Below are 21,517 nucleotides of genomic sequence, written 5' to 3' on the forward strand. Positions count from 1 at the left end.
AGTGCAAATTATACTGTGTTTAAGCAAAATTAAATGTTATCTTTTTTCAAAGGAGATCCATTTCAGAGGTGTTCTCACTGTTGGATCCATCCCATTTAAGTGAGAGGAGAAACTGAATAAGGAACTTATGTTAGTTACCCAGTGGCTCTGGCAAGAGTGGCACCACAGTAGATTTAGACACATTAACACTGTGTTGAAAAATGTTTTTAACTGCAATCTAAACTTATGAAAGAAAAAAAAACTAGCATGCTGATAAGTCTTTTGCCAGTTTGGTCAAATTTGTTTTGTAAACGTGCCTGATGGCCTTGATGGACATGGTTATTGCTTCCTGTTCTTAGCTGCAGCCGGTTTGATAGTCTACTGCTGTCACCCATCTGCTTCAAGGTTCAATTGTGCATTCGGAGATGCTCTTCTGCATACCTTGGCTCTGACAAGTAGCTAGTGGTTTAGACCAGCGGTCCCCAACCCCAGGGCCACAGACTAGTAACAGGTATCAGGCCGCGAGAGTTGAGGCTCAGGTGTGAAATTGATGGTTTTCAGGGTTTTTATTGTTAACTTGTCCTGACAAATGCCCAAATATAACCATAAAAAAAAATAAAACTAACACTGAAAACAAAACCTAAAAATTCTCAAACATTAAAAGCTAAACTCAAACCACCAAACCTGGAATCTGAACTGAAATGGAAACTCAGAACTACAGAAAAGATAAAAAGAAAACCTTCTCTTTGATATAAAAGCCAGACAAAATATGTGACTTGTTCACATGGGTTTTATTTTATTAACAATTCATGAGCACAAAATTGTGCTTATGAATTTGCAAATGAACTGCAAAGAATCAATACAGTATTTGTTGGAATAACACTAACTACTCTTATCAATACTGATAAAAAAACAAAACAAAACCAGAAACTCGGCAGTACTTAGCAGCATTACTGTTTGTAACGACAACCAGCTACAGTGGTTTGTTATCACAGCGTAAAATCATAAAATGAGACACAAAATCAAATACTGACAATGGAAGTACCTCCGAACTGTGCAGATTACAGCAGATCTCTCTCCTGCACTTCTGAGTGGAAGACGGTGCCCTGCAAAAAGCACTGATGCTTCTCTTCTGTTTGGTACCTAAAGAGTTTCTGATCTGCTGCTTCATTAGGGAGTCAATTAAAAACCAACACATAAAGACTCCCACACACAAACTGTAACAGTAAAACACTTGATCCTTTGGTCTAGAAAATATGTATGTACAGTTATAAATAACTATTAAGCATAGAATAGAAATGGTTCTATTTTGTTGATAAATGACTTTGCATAAAACTGAGATCAACAGAGAAACAAAAATCACCAACAGACACACGCACACCGACAACAAAATCAAAGATTAAAATTGAGTCCATCCCTGTAACGATCACCTCCTCTACAATCGAGGAAAATGTGCAAGTCAAATTCCAGTGACAGTTTACCAACCGTCCCTGGTTCGTTTTTCACTCTCCAGTCTTCTGTTTACGTCCTTCGACTCATGGTGCTGGGACACAGTGACCTCTAACACAGCCAGGACGTGGGCACCCACTGGGGCTCAGTGTCCAGTTTATCTATCATCCTGCGTAGCTCGTGGAAAGCCTGGTCTGGATCCACGTTCAAGATGGTTGCATCAAAGTAGTGGCTGAAATTTTGCTCCATCTCGCGGGCCTTTTCAATGACCTCCTTCAGCATGTCCGGCTGTGCACAGGACATGGACATCAGTTCAAGAAACTGCAGTAGTGACTCTTATTATCACGTGTCTTCATTCTCAGTAGCAGTCTTCATGAACAGAGGCAATGTTTATTTACTGATTTTTATATCTAAATTGGGATCCAATACATTTAAACAACGGTGTACACACATAAAAAACGTGCCTGGGACTTTTCCCCACATATTAACTGCGATCTATAAGAATGTGTCATGTGTACTTCACACCATGTGTACACACATTTTTTTTAAGAGTAAGTGTGATAAAATTTAAAATAATTAAAAAAGGCATTTTTTTTATTATGGAGTCACCTTTTGTTCTTCATAAAATAATAAAACAGATTTGCCTTTCTCTTCGGGTGATGCTATAAATTCTTTTCTCTCTATAAGTTAACGCATAAATGAAAAGGATGAGATCTTGTTTTTGTTTTTTGATCCATTTTTTATTTTTATTTTTATATCATCATCTTGGCCAGCACTACTTCAAAGACCGGTGCTGTGCTGACAGACTTTTGAAAAGCCGATGATGTGATGATGTCATTTTATTTAGTAAAGTGAGTAAAATTTATTTATTAATTAAGCGCTTTTCACAGACAAACCGTCGCAAAGCGTTTGTGTGGGCTTGGTTGTTTCTGAGACCATTAAACCAAACACCTTTCCTTCTCTCTACTTCTTTAGTCACAGTTTTGTCTAAGAGTTTATGGTCTAAAGAGTCTTTTTTCACAAGCAAAATTACCCAGATTAATTCATGACTAAAGCTGGGATTGGGAATTGAGCTAACAGTGTATGCAATTTATAAACAGGACTATGTACTGCTCTCCATGACTGATGAAACAATGCCCCTTTCTGCCTTTGTGTTTACACACAATTTCACTTTTGTTTGGTTTGTGTGCATCTTGCCTCTAGTTTTACTATCTCATGGCGATTCTGTGAGTTAGAGACCAGTTTTTATGCAATATATGTGAGTAAATAATGGTCATTCCCTGCTCTGCCTGAACTATGTTTTCTTTTCTGAGCTGGTCAGCGTTTACCTTTGGTGTTTTCCCCTCTGTGGCCAGCAGGGTGCGTAGTCGCTCCTGAGAAGGAGGAGCTATGAAGATCACATATGGCTTAAGGTTGGAGGATCTCAGGACTCGCAGTGACTGACAGAAGAAAAAAATCAAGGCACAAAGAAACAAAATGAATGGAAAGAGCAACACAAGGAAAAAAAACAGATTAAATATGGTGTCTTCAAATGTGTTATTTCAGCTTTGATCAGGCTTAGACAGGATTAAGACTTATGTTGAGGAAATGAAAGGGGGTCATTATGTTCTGGCAGGGCCACAGTGGTTAAGATCACAGATGAGGAAGGATCTAACAGGCTTTGTAATTAACATGTTAGTGTCTGGACAGTAACGAGGTCTCTTACCCTTGTGTGTAGGCAGAGCAGACAGATGCGTCCAGAGTTGATGACGTGTCGGACGGAGTCTGTGCTGGTGCCATACAAGTTCTTCTCGTACTCCCCCGATTCAATGAACTTTCCCGTTGCCAAGTCGGCTTCAAATGCAGAACGGGTTACAAAATGGTACTCGCGCCCATTCCGCTCATGTATCCTCGGGCTCCTGGTTGTATCTGAGCCGTTAAGAAGGACAGATATAACTGTTTTACATTTTCTGAGCTTTAAGTTGTATATATATATATATATATATATATATATATATATATATATATATATATATATATATATATACCCTTTTTTTTAAATTTATCTGTGTGACAAACAGTTGTGCATTATGTGATAAGTTAAATGGTTTCACTTCTTTACTGAACACCAGAAACACGTTCCGCTCATCATCTGAGGTCTGTGATTAACATTTCACGTCGCCTCGCTCTGGGCTCTGTTGCTTTGACCAAGCGGAGACTTACGTGGAACAGCGACAGCAAACTTCTCGGGTTCGATGGAAAGAAGCCTCCGGCGCAGCTCATCGTGACCGCTGTTTGTTGGGCCGATCAGAGCTATGGGGCGTTTGCGGTTGGCAGGCTGGTGATAGAGCGACATCTCCTCATAGGTCAGGATGTCATCGTAGTCTGAGGAGACAGCGTGGGAGGGGTTATTGAAACATCCCTGACCTACATACCAAATTACTTTGAGCTCTTGGGCTGACCTGTGACCTCTCTGTGGAGGATAGAAAGATGCATGGGATTAAGAGTTCAATAAATTTACTGTGTTTGAGTAAAGTTTTTTTTCCATAATGCTTCATATCTGACCCTCATGGCTCACAGTCTGCCACTTTTAGCCGTGGATCAGGTTCATTAGAACAGTATGTGTGCTACTTAGTGAATATTTGTGTTTTTATGTGTGAGCCAATCACAGCACAGGTTCCTCCAAGCCATTTAGGCACCTGCTGGTCACCTGTTCGTGCGCCCTCTGATCCTGTCTGTGAGGGTAGGACTAATCTGACCGGAGACACACCAAGTCTGATCAAGCTGAAGTGAGAAAGACGAGACGTGTCAGCTCTGGTGTGGAAGTGGTCTTTCACGTGTGACAAAGACAGAGCGACACTGGGTTAAGACTGTAACCAGAGCCCACTTTTAAATGGGATTATTGCTCAAACCACTGAAGAGCGACACAAGAGAAGAAAGCCTTACCTGTACTTTTGCTGGACTGTGACGTGCTCTTCTTCCTCTGTTTCTTACTCTTCTTTGGGTACCAATTCTTCCCTGTTATTACAAAGAAATTTGCTTTAAAAGGCAAATTATCACAAGACTGTTAAAACATGCTGAGCACGTTAACTTCGTCTTACCTTGCTGCTCTCGACTTCTGTCTGTTAGAGTTTTCTTTAATGTCTCTCTCTGTTGCTGGAAGCTCTTACCTAAAAAAAAAGAGAACGTACAGACAGTTATTAGTAATTTATATAAATTCTATTATACTGGAACATTATTTGTGCCTAGACTGGACGATTACTACGTGGCCAGAAACCACCAATATTACAAATCCTAAGCTTTTGCAAGCCTACTATTGTTTTTCTTTCTCTACCTAAAGAGCGGGAGACAAAAAGATGGCCCGCTTTCCATTTCCAGTGCTTACCCCTCTCTTTCGTCCCACCACAACAAGGCCTAGGTCAGAAAGTAATCACAAATAATTCTCAGGTGTTTGCTTTAATCTGCTTGACGTGCCAGATGGATGCTGATTCCTGCCAGGGTAGTAGTGCCAGATTAGCTATTAGTCACTTTCAAGTACTCTTCTGAGACTGGGTTTCCAGTTACTAGAAGGGGTCGAGCACATTACTGGCTTATCATTATTTTATAAGAAGCTCTCCTATGTAGCCCATGCATTAATTATTAAAGATTTTATTTCATGTATCATCTCTCAGAAATATGCCATTTTGGAAAGTTGCTACCACGATGTGAATTAATTATGTGTGTACGCTACAGGCAGTGTCACAGTTATTCTTTCTGGCAATTTTAAGTGTGTAACCCCACAAATAGTATTCGCTTTGCATATATCCATATACGGGCTCCAGTTTTTTGTGTTGCTTTTCCATTATAGATGATACTCAGTACATCTAGTAATGATTAATAATCAACAAATCTACCCAAGTTATATAATTTCACATCTTAATGTACACATTTCCACGTAGCATTTTGTTTGTGCTTACTGACCGACGGTTTAACCGACCACAAAAATAAATACAATTTAATTAAGTTTTATTTATATAGCGCCAAAGTACAACAACAACAAAGCTTCCGTGTGCTTTATACTGTAAGGCAAAGACCCTACAGTATTCTGGAGAAAACCCCAACAATTAAACGTTCTCTATGAGTAAGCACTTTGCGATGGTGGAAAGGAAAAACCCCCCTCTTAACAGGAAGAAACCCCCAACAGGACCAGGCTCAGGGAGGGGCAGCCATCTGCCACGGATGGTTGGGGTGTGAGGGGAAAGAGAAAAGAATAAATAAAAAGAGCTACTCATACCAAAACAGGAGCTTAACATTAAATAACATTTTACTGTTCCTCCTCTTACACATTTGAGCCTTGTACATTGCAAAAGGTATTAAAAAACAGCATGTATATTTTAAAATATAATACGATGTGGTTTTTTTAAATATAGTTATATGTCTTTTATTACTCCATGCTGTGTGTATGACATCACAACTATAGGTATTTGTAAATATTATGCAGCATTATGTCCTTGCTGTTATTATTTGTCCTTGTTAAGCAATAAACTTCATAATGACATTCAGCTCCGGTCTGACTTCTACCTGGAATGAGTCCAGCCAGGGGCTGGTTTTCCTCATCTCCATCCCTGTAGGCTTGCCACCAGTTGGAGTCATCCTGGCTGATGACATGGAGTATATCTCCCTTCTGGAAGGACAGGCCAAGCTCTCGACACGGCACGAAGGGGTCATCAGACGGGTCGTAGTCAAAGTACGCTCGTACGTGCATCTGAGGGCAGGGTTTTACATTGTGAAGGACTCTTGCACGCATGCAGACAGGCCATCTCACGCACATACGGCCACATACTGTAAGATACTTACCACAGTCTGTCTGTGCGGGGCAGGTTTAATCTGAGAGCTGGGGATGAGGAGGAAGGTCAGAGTGCCATGCATTTGTTGCTGTGGAAAACATGAATTGCAAAAAATTGAACACAACAGGAATATGAAGAAACATTATTCATTTACTTGTAATTTAGGAGATGGATTTTATATTCTGAGAGCACACTTAGTTCAAACAACTATTATTTGCATATCTTTTTTAAATGACAGCTTGAAATTCAATTTGCCTAAACAAAATTTTTTTTTTTAGCAGTAACATTATTTTATCTATTAATAAGAATTATATGTTAAAACTCTTTTAGAAATATTCATTTATTATTTCAATTTAGAAATAATCATTTTTTAAAGTTATATTCTCTGTGAGTGAAACCTACTGCAACCAGCATCTCAAGTAAGATACCTGTTTTATATATATATATCCCGATGCCCTTTGTGACATTAAAGTTACAAACAAAGTGTCCAGGCAGCAGCAATCTGAATGTTCATTACAACATGAAAAAGTATTTGTCCCCTTCTTGATTTCTTAGGGTTTGTTTTGCATATTTGTCACACTTACATGTTTCAGATCATCAAACAAATTTAACCCCTTAAAACCTGAATCATGAGAGACCTGTCAGAAATCTTAAATTTTTTGATAATGGAGTGTTTGTTGAATCTTTAGACAAAATATATAAAAATATATCAAATCTGCATATATGAGTTTTAATTTGAAGAACATTTGCTACATAAATAATATTTTCGCAATTTAGTAATTAAAAGTGTGTCATGCAATTTCTATCATCTTTTGGGGTAAAAAAAGTCACACTGATGATGTAGAAGTCTCAAAAACTCACAAAAACACATATATCAAATATGATCCGCTTGGCTTTAAAGGGTTAATAGTAGTCAAAGATAACCTGAAGAAATACAAACTGCAGTTTTTATTTTTGATTATTTAATTTATTAAGGGAAATAAAATCTGCCCACTTATTAACTGGTTGCGGCACCCTTGGCAGCAAGAACTGTAATCAATAACTGGCAATAAGTCACATCGCTGTGGAGGAATTTCTGCCTTTTCTTCTTTGCAGAATTATTTTAATTCAGCCACACTTAGTAATCCTTACTTGGATTAACTTTTGATCTTAAAATCTGTTTGATGAGCTGACGTTTAAGATTAATTTAACATTTATGGGGGACAAATATTAAAAAAAAGAAATCAGAAATGGGACAAATAGTTTTTCATGTCACCGTATTGAAATACTTTGTGCCATTATTAAAACAAAACAAACTGCTATGAAAAATAAAAGAGCACTTGAAATTACCAGCAAGTCGTGGACTTCATTGACGTGTTTCCCACGGATAGAAATCCCGTTGATCTCCAGGATCTCATCTCCTTCACTGAGGAGGCCACTCCGCTCTGCTGCTCCGCCCTTTACAACACGGCTCACCACCACACTGTCCATGTCATTACGTACTGTTGCACCCTGATGACCACGCACAGACACACACTTACAAAGTTTGTACAGATGGCATAACAAGAAAAAGACCTTACATTGAGCAAAGACACAAGTCTGAAGACACAAGGAGAGGAACGGGTGTGAATACAAAGAAATGCGACCACCACTTTCATTTCCAATTCATTCCCATTGGATATGGGACACTCAGGCTGACAGGGACTCATTCTCCTCCACAGTTTGAATGCAACAACCCTTCCAATTCCATCCTCATTTCACAGGAAACCAGAGTCAAAGGAGAAACATGTGGGCGCTAGGGCAGGTAGTTAATGATGACTATGTACTGGTGCATGAAGACATGACTTAAGTAATTTCTGCTAACTCTTCTCCCTCGGAGGCCAAAGGATGTTATAGTACAACTCTACATTTAATATTAAAAGGATTAGTATACCTTGCTTGCATTCCTAACATGATGAGCCACCTTTGGGAGTGGTATTGTAGGCTCAACTGAAAACTACCATCTGGTATCTGTTCTCTTCTCTACTGATGAAGTAGGGTCAGGTTGACAGAGAAGCTGATGTACGCTACTGAAAGTAAGCAGTTTACAATCCATGATGAAATCACAGATGCACATGTGCAACTGGTCAGAATGAGACTTTCAGACAGTGAACTCAAAGTAAGAAGCAGCGCAGAGACATACGACGAGAAAATCTTGAAGGAACACTAGCAAAAATGAAATCAGGTGAGGCATTTTTATGACATTTTTTATGGGTTGTGTTGCAATAAATTATGATTGACTATCCTTGTTACCATGTTTCTTATTCTTTCTTTGCACATACAACCAAAAAAAACTGATGACATCTCACCAGTGGAGTGTCTCTGGCCTTCTCCAGCCGCACTAATTTAACCGTCTCTCCGAGGTACTGGGTCACACTTTCCTCTGCCATTTCCTGCACTGCCACGCTGTCATGGGCCTGCATCAGTGCCTGCAATGCAAACACACACATATATTGTAGAGAAAGAGTATGATCATGCAGAAATATACAAACATGTAATGAACAAAAATAAAGTGTGAAAGGAATAAATGAGGACTTGAGGAGAAACAAAGGATGCTGCGTTCTATAGCAGTTGACATGGGAAATAAAATGATCATAAATCTTATACGGTTTTAATCAAATTCTTCACGGCTGTGATTTTTTAATGTAAAATGATGAAAGACGAAGTGATACCAAACAAGTTTCCAGACCCCTTTGACATGCACCTGCAAGCAGAAGCATCCTGCCACCCAATCTTTTTTAACAAGACCAGTCTGCAAACCCACCTCTAAGCCAGAAATAATACAGATATTGCTCCTTCACTTCATTTAATGTGACAAGCGCTCGGTACCCCACGATTAATAACCGTCGGTCCAAATTAGTTTCTCTATCCTGCAGCAGAGGGGACCTGAGAGAGCAGAGGCCGGGCTAAGCTTTGGCATACACGCAATCCGTCTTACTCTCCCCTGCATTTAGGAGTCAAAATGCACGGCCATCAATCATCAAACACCTTTGGCTGGACTGCTCCCGAGGAAACGGTGTCCCAGAAAACAATGAGAGGGAGACAAGGGGACTTGAGGGGGCCCTGCTCGTCTCTCACATGTCTCTATTAGTTTTTCACATGAACCCGTTTACCTGTACTACAGGGTGACTCATGTGAGCCTCTGCTCCCTGCAGAGAAACAAACATAATCTGTTCCAATTTCTGTGCCACAAGGCAGACTCACATCTCATCACTCTGCCCCTGCCGGCTACACGGTTCCAACTCAGTGGAGGGGTTAACCGACATCGGGGGTGGGAGATTGCGATGCTTCACACGGTCATCTGGGTCAAACATCAGACCCCGTGGCGCTCCCCTGTCAAGACCCTCAACCATAAAAATCATAGCAGAGTAACGCACCTGGGGTCTTTTCTCACCTTAGTGCCTCGCTAATAGACGATGACAGCCTGATAATGTGACTTCATTTTTTCCTACAGAGGAGTCACTTTAGTCTAAACTGACAAAGGCAGAGTGTCACGCAACATCAAATAAATGCAGTTTCTGTTGTTCTTTTCACGTTGACACAAAACTCCCAATGTAATGCTGCAGGGGTTACCCAAAATGAAGCGTGTAATGTTTTTTTATTTTGTTTTTCTTTTAAAACAGAGCTGTGGGAGTGGCCTTTGTCTACTGCAATGCTAATGTTTCTGTAAAGATGCAAAAAGCAGCACATGACGGAGGAGCATCTTAATTGTCCAGTTGGTCAGCTAGGCCAGCAGCAGCCTTTGGCAGTGTACTGTCAGGTCATTACTACACGGGTTACGGACAAGTCGGACCTCGTTATGTTGAACTGTAGCCATGTCACAAACAGTGGACAAAAAAGCTCTTTAAGCAGTCCGACAAGAAGGTTGCTCAAAATTACATATGCGTAATTTAAGGACAGATATAACATTTCACCAATTTACAAATTACATATACCTAAAGTCATATTGCCACATTTAAGTTTAAATTTTAAGTGTCCCTCCATAACAAGTAGGCATGGGCCAGAATGGTCCTTTTTTTTTTTAAACAAATTCAATTTGTCTGACATCATTAGTGCTAATTTCAGTGAGACAACTCCAGTTTAAAATGATTTATTACAGCGGCAAAACATAGTTAGAGGCTGGCATCTAATTTCTGAGCTCATCCCTCCCTGCAAATATGATTGATGAGTAAATACCCCGCTGGAGACTACATATGGATACTGGGTTGGTGGATGGCTCAAAACAGGTGGGAGTGGAGATGGGCAGGACTGACATGTCAAAGAAAGTGATGGTATATTCTGCAACTTGAACAGACCGGAGGAGGGAGTGTTTGGACACATGAGCATAAAGTGCTAAAGCTTGAGCTCAGTGTTTGTACTCCTTGCAGGAAAGCTCACCAAAACACTACTGCTTCAACAACACTACACATCTCTATTAAAACTTATGGTTGTGCTCAGTAAAAATGTGTAAAAAAATAAACTAGCATAACAAACCAAATTTTTCACAACCTTTATTAAAAAAATAATTTCATTAAAAAAATTAATTTAAAGGAGGTGGATGAACAACACACCAAATGGCTAATTTAAACTGCTTGAGGAATAAGTTGATCTTGAAAAAAAGCCTGACACACACACACCCTGAATAACACCTAAAAATAACAGTTTTAGAATTAATATGTCATAGAGGATTTAAGGTCTTTAATAACCATCCGCCCTGGCCAAGTGTCCTTGATCAAAACAGTAAATTCCATCCATTTCATAACCCTGTGGCTGTAATGATGGAGAGCCTGACCTCTATATCTTTCATTCAAGAGAAAGGGCCCTATTTCACCTTCTAATAAAGTGCATATGACAGCAACAGAGATGTAAAACTGTCCAACTGTCTCTGAGCTGGTAGGCAGCCAAGTCTTATGGTTTATTGGCATATTCTATACTTCCACTAGGACCTCTGACATCCTAGTGGAAGGTGCAAGAAAAACAATTAGCCTTTTGGAAAGAGTCCAGTAAAACATTAATTATATTTCCAGTTGTGCAATTATCAGAATATTAACTAAATAAATGAGTTGGCCCAAAAGGTTCTGCAGGCTTTCTCGGCCTCAATGGTGCTGCCTTATAATAAAATTGCGGGTAAGGAGAGGTCATGGCTGGGAGGCTGATCTCTGACCTGGAGATGAGGATTGGTGAGCAGAGCTCTGAGCTCTAAACCCTCCTTATGTTGGCTGGACTGGAGAATCTTCTGTACCTGAAGAGAAACAGAGACACACCACAGTAAAATAATTCTGTCAAGAGCTATAAACAGTGCATCAAGTCAGAACAAACTGTCAACGGCTAATTAAAAACGTTTAACACAATAGGGACAATCAACCTCTTAATCTTTTATAACATGACTTTTAAGTCATCTAATAAGTCACAAGAATCCAAGTAAAATTAGAAAGTTAAATCCCCCTTTATCAAATTAACAGATATCAAATGTAGACCTCAAGGATAATTATGAATCCTATTTACTAACTTTACAAGGTTAGTTCTTCTTTCACACTTTAACATCTGAAAGCAACCACTTGATAGTTCCATGGTCTTCTCCTTACTGTACAGCTAAGGGGTCTAACTTTTTATGCATAGGAGTAGAACGCTATGATGAATAATATATAAGTAAAATGTGCATGAAAGGTTTCAACTAATGACTTTATCACCATTGTCATGGACATTATTTTCTGAATCTGCCCTGTTGTATCATATTTTACAAATGTAGCTCTTTCATCTTGTGACCCTCACTTGTTTTGCTGTCTGGGTACCAAAACGTACATACTGTAAATATCTATATGAAGTTTAGATGCTAAACTATTCCCATCCTAAACCCACGTACACCATAAAAACCATGCTAGTGGCACATTCTGGTAACAAGCCTGTGGCATGGAAGAAATGTTTTCCAAGAAAACTGCAAGACAAATAACATTTTTGAAGTGATCTATGTATAACACAAGAATTTCCAAACATTTGGGGGGAAAAAAGTATATCTTTCAAAGTGCACACAAACATAGGTCCCTCACACAGAGTTAATTTGGAACCGCTCATGTAACTCACAGCAGGAGTTCGAATTCCGTGCAGAAAACTGCTCTACATACAGTCTTGTTAAATGCAAGTTTCATCCTGTGTTTATAATGTGCGAACTTTGTGTTTCACCAAATTTAACAAGCACTGGGGACTGGAAAATCCCCGATCTGAACGGCAGCATGTCAAAATTATGGTCGATTTCCAGCCTGTCAAAAAATGTTCCAGTTTTCTTTCTTTCCTCTCTTTCTCTCTGTGCCATTTTAATCCTTTGGCTCTTGTGTTGTAATTTCATGAAACAATGCAGTGGCTGTGGCTTTGGACTCTTCATGAATAATCGCTAATTATTTTAGCCTTCTGTTTCTTCCCCTTCTTCTCTTGTTTGGAGCTTAGTTCATCCGTTACACTAATCAAAGCTCTCACTAACAAGGTGACGCACTTTCCCTCCCCCCCCCCTTAGTGGTGCGGCGCCGCGGCCCACGCTGCTGTAAGCTGCTGGAGTTTCTTTTTCTGGCCGCCCAGATCCTGGCTTCCTTCCCGCAGTGCGCTGCACTGCTCAGCCAGCATCAAGGGCTGCCGAGAGATTAGTTTACCCAGTGGTCAAAGTGAGTGTCACACAGAACAGCCACTTAGTTTAGACATGCTGCAGCTCAAACTTTAATGCACTGATAAGCGCTTCGGGAGCTGGCCCGGCGGATGGGTGCGCACACTGATTTACTGTACACAAGAAAGGGAAGGGAAGACAATGTGCTGTGTGCGTGAGGCAAAACAGATCATCACACCCAGCCTCTTTATCTTCAAACCACTCCTGTCATGACTGGAATAGCAATTCTGTTGCAGTGCTGCTTGCTGGCCTTTGAATGAACTCTACACAGCTCACAGTCTGTTTTGTTGACACAAGTTGTACTATTACACATCTAGCCATCAGCTAAACATCACACTGAACGATGTCCTGAAAAGTCTCCATTACATTCTTTCATGTTACACCTATCACAAGTTGACACTAATCCTAATGAAGTGCCTATTGTGGGTGTAACTTGCCACAGATATACAGAACTTCTATGTGTTTCATGGCAAACCACATCAGAATTTCAGTCTTTCTACAAGGTCTGTTCTGTGTGACAGGCTCTATTTTGAACACTGTGTGCAGAGGCTCAGTTCTGCTGGGACACAAATCAATTACTGCTGCTTTGCTTCAGCAGAGACCAGCTGGTGTTTTGTCAACAAGGAATTCAGGTGTGGCAGATTACCACCTACTCAAACCTAAAGATTGAATTGGTTTGTTGCTCTCTGTCACCTTCTGTACTGCAGCTCTGCAGGCACTGTAAACTGTTATTTAAATAGAAAACAGCAACTACCCGATGAAAGGTATCAAAAATAAAAAAATTAGTTAAAAAACACTCATTATTTTTTATATTTACAAATAACCTGAAATACACCTTCCTCCTTTATTTCCCTGTCATATCATCCACTTTTCAACCTAATTGTCATATTAACGTTCTTGAATCTCTTTTGTTGGCAGCTCACTCAATTTTTATGCGCAGCCTGGATCTCACATATCCCTCATTTTTGTTTTGACTCACCTTGTTAACCGCAAGACAATTTACATTTCATAATTATTCAGACTGGCATGGCTGTCTTTTGGGCAGCTTTGTTGAATTAATCATCACCTCGAGCAAAGATTTTTCACGCTTCACTGAGTTTGCTCAGTTGCTTTACTCACATATGCGCTTTGAAAGCAAATATAAACTGAAAGGGTCCAAGGAATTAGGAATTAGGAATTGCAGCCCGAGTGCCTTTTTGCCTTTATGCATAAAATGCAACCTCTGCAGAGGCCACCCTTGGACTAATGAGGTACAAAACTGGTTTTGTGACGTGGTTCAAATAATTAAAGTGAGGGCTTCATTATTCTCAACGCAAGACTGCGGACAGCTTCATCTGCAAATATAGTATTGTATATTTGTATACATAGTATTGCCAATGTTTCAGCCGTAACAAACAACTAGAAAATGATCATCCCACATACCTCCAGGCAGAGGTCTTGAGCTTGTGATGTAAGGGGGGAGGTGGGACTGACTCTACTCATCTGCTGAGACACAGCGCTGTATATTGAATAGGCAGTCCTGAAGTCTTCCTTAGTGAGGAGCTGCGTTATAAGCTCCACATCCTGCTGGCTCTGAGCATCAGTCAAGCAGTGCTGCACCCACTTCAGAGTCTGCAGCAACTCCTCCAGCTCTGAGAAAGAATCACAGACAGTGAGTAGGGGAACAATAGTACAGAGGCAATGCCGAGGAAAAGTCAGGACTTGAGCTTTTAGTCCTTTAAGTTTAAAATTTTCCTCATTGTTTGTCTTCTAGGTTTACTTTTCTGGCAGCATAGCTTCTTACTGCAATTAAATTCTAAGTCTTATACCTGTATATCAAAGTTTTCCACTAGCACATTCTGTATTTGGCCCAGGGTAATCTCTAGCTATATCACACATAGATCTACAACCTTAGTACTGCAGCACACAAGCTGTCTGTTGCTCTTAAAACATGTTATTTCTAAGTCATGTACAGAATATTTTCATTTTCAGAGGCATAATTACTTTAATTTTAGTGGAACTAGAGCTAATTTTGCTCCACTGCTTTCAAAGGTAATAGCCACCTCTGCTGCAAAGCCACCACGCATACTGTACATAGTATGCTTCTGCTAAATGAATAGTTGTTTACTTTCAGTGCAATGAAAATATAAAAAGAAGGTAGAAAATTTTAAGATTAGCAGTGCAATCTTCAGGAGTCATGGCATAAGAAAACATTTGGGAGCAAAAATCAAAACAATAATTAGACATCTTGCTGTGGAGGTCCAGAAATTTGCTCCCAGGCCACTAGTTATCTATGAGTCTTTATTTTTAGTCAACCTTTGTTTCAGTTCAGTAGTTGCTACAGTGTTTACACCGGAGATTTAATATGGAAGATAGTAAGAATACATTTTGTGGCATCCTTTTTTTTTCACTTCACATTCTCTTGGACAACGTTCATGTAGTAGTTTACAGTCTAGAGTAATGTTTATTATTATTTACTACTGACTGAAATTCGATTTTATAACTGAACGTGCTAAAAAGTAGCTTGACACCAATATCATCTGAAGTATTTATATAGTAAAGAAATAATAGAAACTTTTAACTAATCCTACAGAATATTTTGTGTATTTTATTATACCACAGCAAAGCTCTGTCAAACCAAAGTCTTAGACGGGTCAAGGTACACAGGCACCGTCTGTGAAAAAAAAAAAAGATAAGACCCTGAAGACCCGGTAAAAGTTACTTCCCAGGAAAATCACAGTTTCTGTCCAGCTGTGATAAAAAAAAAAAAAAATTATTATCATTATTATTATTACTACTGTTGTTGTTGTTGTTGTTATAAATACATTAGAGTAAGGGCTGAAAAAAATTACTTTAACAATTTGTATTTTACCCACTAAAATAAGGCTCATACTACATAAATCATGATCACTGAGTGCATCTTAGCTATATACTGATGACTTTAAATGATCTTAAACTGTATAGAAAATATAACAAAGACACTTTTTTCAACATAAACAAACAAAAAACATGTTGATCCATAGTGGTGCGCTCATATTATGCCATACACTCTTCTTCTAACAACATTTTTTTCCTGGAATGCTGAATTTTTTTTTTTTAATTAATTTTATTGCTATTTCTGGTTTCTGTTATTTTATTACTATATTTATATTTGTATTGTACAGCACTTTGGTCTACCAGGTGTGTTTTTAAAGTGCTATATAAATAAATGATGATGATAATGATGATGAATTTTGTGCTGGGTTCAGCTAATCACGCGCCCTATGGTAGCTGGGATAGGTACCCTGCAACCCTGAAAAGGATAAGTGGAAGAGAATGAATGGATAGGTTCAACTAATCAGTGGAAACTGGACATCAGTGACACCAAACCAACCATCTTTAGTAACATCTTTCAATTTACCCTTTCACTGTTTAGTCACTAGTTTGACTCTTTCTGTTTTACCAAATTTTTTTCTTAAGTATGCATACATCCCATTCTTTCAGGCATGTCTTCCTCACTGCAATCTCTCACTTCACACCTGTTAACTCACCGACTACAGAATCCAGGGAACATGTGTCTTTGGTGGCTTTTTCCTTTCCCTCAAAGGTGGGATTGTCAATGCCCACTTTAGGGTTCTGCGACAGCTTCTTGAGCCTTAGGGAAGAGTTGAGGTCAATTTCATGCTTCAACCTGCTGTCCTCTTCCCTCCTTTTTCTCAGCTCCTCTTGGTAATGCTGGATCCTCTCCATGTGGGCACTGCACTGTGGAGATTTGACAAGGCTGCTTTCATCCCCTGGACAGTCCACGGCCCTCTCCCTGTGGCTCTTGATCAGGCCTGAGGCCTCTTGCACATAACCGTTCATATGGGATGTGATCATCCCTGCTGCAGCAGTGTACCGCTCAAAGCACTCCAGTGTTTCCTGAGATCTGCTGGAGTGTTAGGAGGGACTGATGCTGAGACTGCTCAACTCAGGGGCCATACTGAAGCAGTGGAAGATGTAGTCCTTTTCCCTTTTTCTGTAATTTGTCATCCTGAAATTCAAACAGAAAGTTTCAAAGGTTTAAAACACTTCCTCTAAGTGTTTACATGCTTAATTCTAAAATATCTTTGAGGTCTTTGCTGCCAGCACATTTACTTTTTCTATAATTTTACAGATTGTAAATTAAAAAGAATGTCACTTAATTTATAAATAAATGTTTCAACGAAAATCTTGATTTGTTTCTTGTTGTTGTTGTTATATGCTCTCAGCATTTATTTGTTCACACTTGAAATAAAATACACCCATAGAAACATTTGCAAGCCTTATTAATGTAGTCTACGATCATGTAATATAAACTATGATTTAAACACACTATTTAATATTAATTTATCATTTAGACCTATTTTCAAACTAAATATGCAAAGATTTCCTACTTAGTTTCTCAAATCGTTTTCCCCTCACCTTAACTTTGCAGTAAAGCGAATATGTTATAGGACTGTTTTAGACTGCTACTACTAAGTAGCAGTTTCAGAAGTTGCCGTCTGAACCTGAATAACTGTGTTACTAAAAAACTTGCTCAGGCATGTAAACCTCATACTGAATCTGTGATGTTTCAGCAGCCTAGACTTGTCATGTTGAAGTTCTTTAACGTCTCAAATGACTCACATTGCAAAATTTCAGTCATGCTGAGACTTTGTGTTGCCTGTTGATCAGTGCCAGTACCGGCTCCTACGTCCTCTCATCAGTCTCACCACTAATCTAACTCCTAACAGGAAAGGCTTTTTAACCTTAGTCAATTAAAATCCCTTGAGTGCAGCTCCATCCAGCCATTTGCTTGTTTACACTTATCCCTAATTGCTCACCTGAAAAACTTAATCAACTCTATTGTATGTATGGGTGCCCATTATTCTATTACATATATGTACATAGTAACTGCTATTTTTTTTACTTTTAAGGACGTAACATCCATTCATTTGATTCTGGTAGTACAGCAGACATGAAGCTTTCATTCATGAGAAAACCCCCCAAAAAACTTTCAATAAGTGAGTAGTGAAAGTATTTTATAACAGGACATGTAGAAAGCCAAAACCATGTCTTGATTTCTTACATAATGTGTTTGTGTAAATACCATATTGTGGCATAGCTAATACAACCAGCTATGGCTTAAATACATTTCAGGATTAAAAGCTTGATTTTGAAAGCTTTCACCTGACCTTATTGCAAAGGCTTTGCAGTTAAAACAACCTTTACATGCAACAATAAAATAAATATAAACAAAAACTGTTGCTGAATGCCACCTCTCTTTTGCAGTAAGTCATATACTCACGTCACCCATCACTACATGGCAATCCCCCCCCCCCCTTTTACCTACTTCTCAAAGCTAATTACGGCTGGCAGTCTTGTCTCTCAAACCCCTCCCTCATGGAAGCATTTAGCTGTGTTTAGAGTGGCAATGTACTGCTGACAAACAGCAAAGACTGCCAGCGTACCATCTGTTCCCAAGGGCTTAATTAAGCATGGGATCTCATCCTAGCTTGGTGGCCACAGCAGAAGTGGGAGGGGTGCTGGGAGGGGACAGGATACCTGTGTGGAAGACTGAGCATGAATGGGCACACACGCACACAGACCCACTCACCCACCCACCTAAACATAAGCAAGTACGACAATACAAACAAAAAAAACTGGTTCCATTTAGATATTTGCTCAAGGGATTAAATATTTCTGGGAAAATAAATACTGATGCCAAATTAGACAGTGATAAATGGCTCAAATCAGCTCACCTACCTACTAAAAGATTTAGGTGACAGTGGAACACCAAACAGATAAAACCCTTACAAAATAACATCATGAAGGAGGACATCCCATGACCACACACAAATAAATAGGAAACGTTATCGTGAATCACCCTGAATTCCTAGTTTTTCAGACTATGGCTCCATTAAACTTATCACCCCTAAATTAGCTTTGAGCAAGTCCTGGTATATTTGTCATGTATGTCATTTACTTACTGAGAGCAGTTTAAAAGTCCTGAAAAATGTTTGTCAAGTGAACATGGTGCACATAATAATTTTGCAACAAAAGTGTTAAAGCCTGCTCCGAGGATAAGGTATTACAACTCACTGTAAAATGCGGATAGCACCCTACACTGGCATGCTTTTTCTCGGCTAGTTTCTCTTTATATGGCCTTACAAATGATTTCATAATAACTAGTAAACATGGGAAATGGGCTTGTACCATTCCAGCATAACAGTAGATACTGTGAAATGTCTAATAAAGGCAAATAAAGACACAAAAATGCTTCTTAATTAATTGGTAACTTTAAAATTTGCACAGTGAATCTTAAAGCACTTGTAATTTACGTTCTATCCCCAATGAGACACCAACTGTCTTGTTAGTAACAAAGGTAGAAATTAAATAAAATAAATGAGTTTCAGTTCATAGTATCCATAATTCACTGAAAATATGAATATGATAAATATGACATGATAGCTGGAACAGGCAAATTGTAAGGAGTTAGTGTCTAAATATTACTTATTGGGTTGAAACATTAATTTGTAGCTTCGTACAACTTTTAAAAAGTAGCAGCACATTTCTACAAAGCAGTACCACATCCGCTTAGAATAAGCAGCGGTCCTAATTTAAAAGTGTAAAGTTGGATTTTTAATCAGTGTTAAGCGCTAACGTAACAATAGCAAAGATCTTAGCTTAGTAGCATGGTACCGCTAACTGCGTAGCTTAACGGTAACTGTCCCGCAACAAACTCGGTGTACTTACCGCTTTAAAAAGAGCGAAGTGGATGAGATTTTCGTATTATTTTACTGTCCGTCGCACAGAAAACGTGTGATTTGTTCACACAAGTAAGAGCAGGATAAGGAAGACGTGTCTCCCGGTCTTCACAGAACCACGTTCAGCCGCCGCTGTGAGTTTTGTCCGGACACAGTCGGGAACACTTGTGGCCATTGCTGTGGAACTGCGCTTGTTGTTTTGAGTCGTCTCCGTGGCAACACTTGCGCCCCACAGCGCCCCCTCCCTGTCAGGCACGCGATGACTCCCAATCTGCCGAACTGCACCATGTACTTGAAGCCGATTAGATCAGTGACGCAGTGAGTAAGAGTGAAAATTTCCCCCATAAAATCCCTGTTAAAAGTCGTGGAATCAACAATAAGGTTAATTTTGTTTTCTTTGCTGAAATGCTGTGTTTATACATACAACTATTCACTTGTGTGCAAATGTGCAGACATCTGTGCATGACAGAAAAGCAAGGTTCTAAATTACTGTTTCGTTTTGTTCTTACATTAAAGATAAGATCAATATCTTTTAATCACATGATAGATCACAAAATGTCAACAGTTAGGGAAAGAAATGCATTTATTTTTAATAATTCACACTATGAATGAAAAAAAAAGTGAAACCCTTTAGAATATAAACAGAAATAAAACTGGATAGTTTCAGAACACTCACTTTGAGAAAATAGCCTTTAGAGCACTGTATTTTTAAATTCTTCCAAATTCGTATTGGAAACTCGCAAATAATGCTTCATTTCTTGCCCAATCCTATACAAGGTTTTAACCTCAGCAGGCTTGACCACGTCTAAATGCCTACATGTGGTTTCTCCCATGTGATTGAGTAATACGATATTTGCATAAACAAGAAACTGAACAGATGTAGCTAAAAAAAAAAGTGACCAGCGGGTGTGAGTACATATGAAACATCATTCATATGATTCTTCGCAGACTAGCGTGTGAGCGTTACTTTAATGCCGCAGCCTGTAAAAGTCAAGTTAGTTCTAAGCGCTATATAATTTATTTTGTGACTACATTTCTTGAAAATGTGCTCTAAAAATCCAAGCTAACTGTAAATTAACCTGTCTTTATTTTAGTGAAGTAAAAGTGGCATAATTACCTCCAAAGTATAAAGTAGTATAAAACGGAATTGATGACAGCACATCCACAGATCACAAAATATCACAGTGAATTTTAAGGAAGCGTGTATAAAATTATGACTGAAGATCACAGAGGAAGCTGCATCACACTTGGAGGACTGCCTTATTCTCCTCCTAATAATAATATTACTTTCTATAAGCTTTTTCAAAAGGTTCAAACAACAACTTAGTATCTTCAGAGAGGCTTTGACTGATCATAAATCCTTTAATTTGTTTTTTAATCTAAATGGCCTAATTTAGTTGAATGTATTTACAAAAACTAGACACTTATGTATATCTTCTAATGAATAAACACAGTCTCTGCACTTGAGGGTATGAAGAAAGCCCCATTATTCCTGCCGTCATCTTCACTCTTATCCTCTTACATTCAACACATTTTACACACATCCACACTGATGACTTTAACTAAGTTCTTGTCACAGTACTATTATTCATTGCAAGCTAATTGGATCTACTGTCATTTTACCTTGCTGAGAAGAAGAGAAACTGTCTAATCTCAAGCTGCCTAAGAAATATCTCCACTGAAGCCAGGAGCTGCCTTTTCTAGCCGTACTTTCTATTTGGTTAATCCTTTCTGACACTTTTGTGCTTAACCTCTTTTCCTCGTTAGGCTCCCTTCTGCCAGTTCCCAATTCTTAAATACTTAGCTTCCCTAGAAAGATAGACAGTTAAAACCTCCTAGGCTCTTCCAATGCAACTGATTTTTTCATGTTTATCTAAGGAGCAGTGAGTAAAAGAAGTATTAAAAAAGTA

General features: G+C 39.0%; 1 protein-coding gene across 1 annotated transcript; it reads right to left on the reverse strand.

Annotated features, from left to right (window-relative positions):
- Window positions 1-751: 751 nt before the first annotated feature.
- pals1b (protein associated with LIN7 1, MAGUK p55 family member b) lies at window positions 752-19,849 on the reverse strand. The gene is made up of 14 exons (XM_005731117.2): window positions 19,597-19,849; window positions 16,392-16,873; window positions 14,305-14,513; window positions 11,395-11,472; window positions 8,561-8,680; window positions 7,563-7,724; window positions 6,244-6,321; window positions 5,968-6,151; window positions 4,509-4,577; window positions 4,354-4,425; window positions 3,631-3,792; window positions 3,134-3,336; window positions 2,757-2,867; window positions 752-1,716 (listed from the first exon to the last, which is right to left on the reverse strand). The coding sequence occupies exons 2-14, from the start codon at window positions 16,717-16,719 to the stop codon at window positions 1,540-1,542; spliced, it is 1,953 nt and encodes a 650-aa protein (XP_005731174.1). The 5' UTR covers window positions 16,720-16,873; window positions 19,597-19,849; the 3' UTR covers window positions 752-1,539.
- Window positions 19,850-21,517: the final 1,668 nt, after the last annotated feature.

Source organism: Pundamilia nyererei, unplaced genomic scaffold (assembly GCF_000239375.1).
Source record: "Pundamilia nyererei isolate P.nyererei 1_Seehausen unplaced genomic scaffold, PunNye1.0 scaffold00041, whole genome shotgun sequence".
NCBI lineage: Eukaryota > Metazoa > Chordata > Actinopteri > Cichliformes > Cichlidae > Pundamilia > Pundamilia nyererei.

Coding starts and splice junctions, on each gene's coding strand:
- pals1b (XM_005731117.2), bottom strand. CDS start 16,719: ATGATCACATCCCATATGAACGGTTATGTGCAAGAGGCCTCAGGCCTG. Junction 11,473..14,304: donor CTCAAGACCTCTGCCTGGAG/GTATGTGGGATG, acceptor GTTTCTCTTCAG/GTACAGAAGATTCTCCAGTC. Junction 6,322..7,562: donor ATGAAGTCCACGACTTGCTG/GTAATTTCAAGT, acceptor TGTTTTCCACAG/CAACAAATGCATGGCACTCT.